Below are 6,000 nucleotides of genomic sequence, written 5' to 3'. Positions count from 1 at the left end.
CTCATCCGCTCCCGAATCCACAAGGGCCGATACCGGAAAGGGATGACCGAGGGACAGCAGAGTGGCATCCAGCGGTGAGCGTGCATAGTGAGGAACGGGGACGGAGGGGGCGTGGCTCAGCAGGGCCCCGAGTCTCACTGCCGAGCCCTGTCTTTTGGTCGTGACGGACAGGTGGAGATGAGATGCCCGGGCAGCGCACAGTACAGACACACTCCGGTCTTGATCCGATGAAGCCGCTCCGCTTGGGTAAGACGAGTGCGCCCCAGCTGCATGGGCTCCTCTTCAGTGACTGCATGTGTCACGGGGGCAGAGAGAGCAGCTCTCGGGAAGTGAGGAGAATAGGAAGCAGCGAGTGCCGGGGGTACGGAACTGCCTGTCCTCTCCCTACGCCGCTCGCGTAGACGATTATCCAGCCGGATGGAAAGGGAGATCAGTTCATCGAGAGTGTTAGACTCCTCCCTAGTAGCCAGCTCATCCTTAATTGACTCGCTGAGAGCGGAAAGAAAAAGCCCACATAGTGACCTGTCGTTCCAGCCCGACCTGGCTGCATGGGTCCGGAACTCGACGGAGAACTCAGCTACACTGCGGGAGCTCTGACGAAGGGAAATAAGCCGCTTGGCGGCGTCCCCTCCCTCTACTGGATGATCAAAAACCTTCCTCATTTCGGCTACAAAAAGCTCAAAATTATCGTTGACTGGGGAATCACTGTCCCATAATGCTGAAGCCCACTCTAATGCGTTACCCTTAAGTGACCCCATAATGTAGGCGATCTTAGCCTTTTCAGTGGGATAGGTGAGGGGCTGCTGACTGAAAACTAGTGAACACTGGATCAAAAAGGCTCTGCACATACCCATGTCCCCAGCGTAGCGCTCAGGCGCAGGAATGAGAGGCTCACGAGCTCGTGGCAGGTGTGTCGGGAGAGTGGGGGCCGGCGGAGGTGAAGCTGACGGTGGAGGCGCTGTGGTAAGGGGGGCTAGTAAGTCCAATTGCGCACCCATCTGAGTGACTCGGGTAGCGAGATTCTTAACGGCTTCCATAGCTTCCCGGAGGGCTTGGCTGTGCTCAGCAACCTGAGTGCCTTGGGCGGCGAGAGCTCCGCGGATGCTGTCCATGTCTGCTGGGTCCATCTTGGCCAGATCGTTCTGTTATGATAACGATTCTGAACCCAAGAGCAGACAAGAGACGGTGTTGAATTGATGCAAGGGGGTTTATTGAGTGAGGTGGAGGAGCAGGTAGAGGACGCGGAAACCGGGGGGAGGGTGAGGCAGGCGAGCTGGAGTGCGTGATCCGGATAACTGCAGGCAGAGGGAAACAGAGTTAGGTTGTGGTCAAAGGCAACAAGAGACGAGAGTTCGGTAGCGAGGTAACAAGGTAACAAGGTAACAAGGTAACAAGGTAAACTGGAGCCGGGTACGTATCATTACCACTGTAGAGCGAAGTACGATCTGGCACCGACAGCAGGGAATCCAAGGGTTTATGAAGGGGAGTTGATTGGAGATGACGACCAGGTGAGCATGATTGCAGATGACGGCCAGGTGTGAAGTGAGACCGACAGGGGGAGTGGCAAACCCAGGAGGAGGAAAAACACAGCAGACTGCTGTGACCACAACACTTTGTCCATTCAACCACGAATACTGGTAACATTTTTCAATCTGCCAAAAAGTTTACAAGAGGAACCCTTCTTTCATCAATAACCAATGTCACAAATAACATATCACTGTTGTCTAAAAGATGTTTTGTATTTTGTGAAGATAGATACTTGATCTGGGAACCAACAGCAAAAAATAAAGCAGATGTTGGTTTGTGTTCCCGGACAAGCACTCCAATTTCACACAGACCAGACTTAAGAAAACAAGAACCTCTGCCATATATAGTGGTGACGCTTCAGTGAGGCCTTTAAACTCATTTCCAGCCTGTGCACATAAGTTAGGAAAATGTTTTTCCAGAGTCTAGGTCTGAACATAAATTGGGTCATCTATAAGATTAAAAGTTATTTCTTGAAACAGCAATTTTACATATCTTTTCCAAAATACGTGAGTGATAGAAATGGTTTTGGGTGGTTCATGCAAGCTAAGGACAATATTTTCCAAGGGAAAATGTCACTAAAACGCTGTCATAGGGGAGAGTGGGGACGGTTGCAACACTTTTTGCTTTTCCTTGTGTATCTAAGACACCATTTGCAGTAGGAAGGCCAAATCTGTATATAATATACCCTCATCTGTCCCCTATCCACCCATAATTATATGACATGTGTAGGTTTTATTATACTGGATATATTTGCAATTTAATGGAAAGAGTGAAACGGTGCAACCGTCCCCACATAAGGGACGGTTGCAACACTTGTGTGGGACAGTTGAAACACGTATCAATTTGTTTTTAAAAATCATTCTTGACAATCATTTATCCTTTTTTATTTCATTATCTTAGTAACAAAAAGAAAAGGCAATAGTATAATAATAATAATAATAATTATCATTATTATAATAATAATAATAATATAAGCAATAGTATAATAACAATAATATAGCCTATCATAAGAACCATACAAAATCACAGACTTTTTTTTCTGTCAATTACATTTTAGTTGTTAACAAATTGATAATAGAAATAGAAATAGAGTGCCTGGATGAACTTTTTTGTCTTGAATTAACTGAACATAGCATAACAACATAACATAACATAACAATATAACATAACACTAGACATTGGAAAACATCAGACACCATCAGAAAATTAATCACTTTCGGTCTCACAATTGTGGCAAACGTACACTGAGCTGCCATCAGTGCAGGCTTCATGAGCCCACTTCTGACACATTAGACATTGTAGCCACACCTCCTTGGGCTTTGAGTAGCTCTCCAAGCAAACAATGCAAAAGGCCTCCTCTGAATGGCTATCTCTTTCAATGTTTTTCCTCTTTTGCTTTTGCTTTTTCTTTCCTCTCATTTCCTCAGTATTTCCAATTGGCTGCGGCTGCAGTGTGCTCTGGCTCAGCCTTCTCTTTCCTTTCTTTGTTTTGTTTTCTTCCTCCAACGCCTTCTTTTCAGGGGTATCTGTCAGAATTGTTGACTTTCGTTTTCTCCTGCCGTTTTCCTTTGCCTTGCGTTGGGTCGCTTTGGGATGGGGTCGGATGAGCTCAGGTGAAAACATGTGTACATCGAAGTACTGGCCAGAATTTGAGGGGAGACCACCTTGCACTGGAGGGGACACTGAGGAGGAGGACTGACTGGCAGGAACTTGAGGGGCCACTGAGGAGGAGGACTGACTGGCAGGAACTTGAGGGGCCACTGAAGAGGAGGACACACTGGCAGGAACTGGAGGGGCCACTGAGGTGGAGGGGAGAATGGCAGGAACTTGAGGGGCCACTGAAGAGGAGGACAGACTGGCAGGAACTTGAGGGGCCACTGAAGAGGAGGACACACTGGCAGGAACTGGAGGGGCCACTGAAGAGGAGGGGAGACCACCTTGCAAGTTGTTCTTTCGGAGGACTTCATCTAAATTATTGAAGAACAAGGACACATTGTGCCTATTGAAGTGTATATTACGGGCAAGACTGGTGGCTTGGGGGCGCCTTATTGACAAGGTTGGCTGGCGGTGTAGGAAGCCCATCAACCAATCGCGGCCAGCCAGGCCTGGCTCATCCCATGTCCCTGGGTATTGGCATCCATACCTGACAGCCAGCAGATAAGCCAGACGACGAACCTGAGAAAACGAATGAAAAACAAAGGATTAAAAACGAAAATAGGCTAAATGTCATGTATCTGGCGAGAGTCAGGGTAATTTTGCCTTACTCTGTCTCACAATGTTGTTGTTTTTTTATCTACATCTCACTCAGTCTTCATTAAATTCTGCATACACATCTAACTTAATAAGCAACTATCCTGCTTACCTCTTTAGTGCACAGCCCATAAAACATATCTGCAGCTGTCTTAAGGTAATTCGACAAAATAGCTTCCTGTTCAGCTGTAAAAACCCTCCTTGGCGTCCAGTATCCTGTCCTGATCTCTTCACCTGGACCTGCCCTCTCTAATTTCTTGCAGAATCGGTACAGTGTTGTGTGACAGATTTCAAACTCCTTCGCCACAGACCTCGCTGACCTGCCCTCACTCCTGATCACCTCTGCCGCCAAACGGAGCACTTGTACAGGGACACCCCTATCTGTCTTTCGCTCTCTGTTTCGTGGCATACTGAAAAAAGCAACATAATGAAATATATTGAAACATATGTATATATTAATTCTCTCTCTCTCACTCACTCACTCACTCACACACACACACAGGCCTATATATATGTGTATATATATATACTGTATACATATACAGAACATGTATATACATAAACACACGATAGGCTATATATTTATTTATGTAGGCCTAATATATAATATATATTTAATATATATTTATTTAATTTATATAATTTATTTATATATTTACATATTTTGAAACATTTTTATATCATATTATTCATTAATTAATGTCATGTGGGGCAGTTGCAACACATGGGGGACAGTTGCAACAAAGCGTTGCAACTGTCCCCACATAGTCAGACATTTTTATGCTAGACATGCAAACTCAACAGATTACCTCAGACACATGGTAGAAACTGCAATTTAAAGCTAAGATTCTGCAGATTTAAATGATACAACTTTAAAATATGTTGTACAAAACATTTAGAAACTATAAGAAAAGTTGTAAAAGTTAAAAAAATTACTTTTGTACCTTGATTTCTGGTTCTTCCAGAACAGATGCTCCAATCTTGCTGAAAAGTTGCAGGAAGAAAGAGGGTCTCACTGAGCATGTGCAAAATGAGTGTCATCACTGTAGCTCGTTTCTGATTGGAGGAATCCTCAGTGTTGCAACTGCCACATGTTGCAACCGTCCCCACTCTCCCTACTATAAACAGCTGACTAAAGAGGAATAAATATTGCAACAAAACCAACATTTCTATGAGACCATTGATTGTGAATCATCGGTCGGAGAAATACACTGTACAGTGCAAGGTAATATGGAAAAAATATTCTAACAAGCCCAAATTCAATCTCTGCCAAGATGCCAACCAGACGACCCTCATTCCCTACATTATGCACTTTTATACAACATAAGTTATATAACTATGCATTATTGCTTAAACTGATAGATAAACAGTGGCATGTTAATAATGGCTTATACACAACACTTTCTGATCACAATAATCTAAAACAACCATAAATATGAATATGAATGCAATTCATCTTGCCAATAGCAAACATTTATCAGATTGGCTTTTGATGTATTTTCAAGTGTGACTCAATACTGACTACTGTATTGGTAGACATTTTTGGGAATCCAACTATTGTTGTTTCTCCTATTTATTAAGGTGGAATTAAGTGATTGCAATATAGGAGACAATGTCAACAGTCATTTTTCTCTGCAATAAATTCTCCAAAGCTCTTCTCTACCAGGTTTCAACAGACAGCTTTTAGTAGTGGCCTAACAAATAAATACAATCCAAAGAGCCACATTTCAGTAATTAGATTTGTGAAGATGAAGGTTTCTCAGATTCCAAAACACTAAAAAGATGCATATAAGGGAAGCAAGACCGTGGATTTTTCACCAATACTTCGATTGAACTAATTTGAGAAAGGGATCTCTTTGTGCCCAACAACAACAAAAATCAAGGGAGAAATCAACTGTGCCAAATTCATACTAAAAACTAAAACTGTAATAAACTGTACTCTTTTCATTTCTGTTTCAGTTTGAACACGATTTAGAAAATGAAGTTATAAACATGTGAAAAAAAAAAAAAACACAGTGGCCATCCAATGTTAACCATTTGCAGCCCACAAACATCTTAGAAAGTCTTGAGTTCACTTTACTTTCACAATTACCAATCGCTCTTTACAGAAAAATGTTCCAATGTTATACCCTACTCTAGCACAAACGTTTGAAAACAGCTGCTTTAGGGGCAGTGCTGTAAATCCATTTGATCATTATGGCATGCTATAGGTGTGCCAATGGT

General features: G+C 43.2%; 1 protein-coding gene across 2 annotated transcripts; it reads right to left on the bottom strand.

The window, feature by feature from the left end:
* Positions 1-2,395: 2,395 nt before the first annotated feature.
* Positions 2,396-4,883, bottom strand: LOC134866974 (uncharacterized). 2 transcript variants are annotated; one of them, XM_063887220.1, is made up of 3 exons: positions 4,722-4,883; positions 3,890-4,187; positions 2,396-3,702 (listed from the first exon to the last, which is right to left on the bottom strand). In XM_063887220.1, the coding sequence occupies exons 2-3, from the start codon at positions 4,184-4,186 to the stop codon at positions 2,734-2,736; spliced, it is 1,266 nt and encodes a 421-aa protein (XP_063743290.1). In that variant the 5' UTR covers position 4,187; positions 4,722-4,883; the 3' UTR covers positions 2,396-2,733. The 2 variants fall into 2 exon arrangements, 1 of the variants encoding a protein (XP_063743290.1); XR_010166102.1 differs by lacking the exon at positions 3,890-4,187.
* Between the last annotated feature and the right edge of the window lie 1,117 nt (positions 4,884-6,000).

Source organism: Eleginops maclovinus, chromosome 7 (assembly GCF_036324505.1).
Source record: "Eleginops maclovinus isolate JMC-PN-2008 ecotype Puerto Natales chromosome 7, JC_Emac_rtc_rv5, whole genome shotgun sequence".
Taxonomy (NCBI): Eukaryota; Metazoa; Chordata; class Actinopteri; order Perciformes; family Eleginopidae; genus Eleginops; species Eleginops maclovinus.
This window is presented reverse-complemented; position numbering and strand designations above follow the sequence as displayed.

Excerpts from the sequence above, each read along its gene's own strand:
- LOC134866974 (XM_063887220.1), bottom strand. The coding sequence starts at position 4,186 with ATGCCACGAAACAGAGAGCGAAAGACAGATAGGGGTGTCCCTGTACAA. Across the intron at positions 3,703-3,889 it reads ATGGGCTGTGCACTAAAGAG|GTTCGTCGTCTGGCTTATCT; the intron begins GTAAGCAGGATA and ends TCGTTTTCTCAG.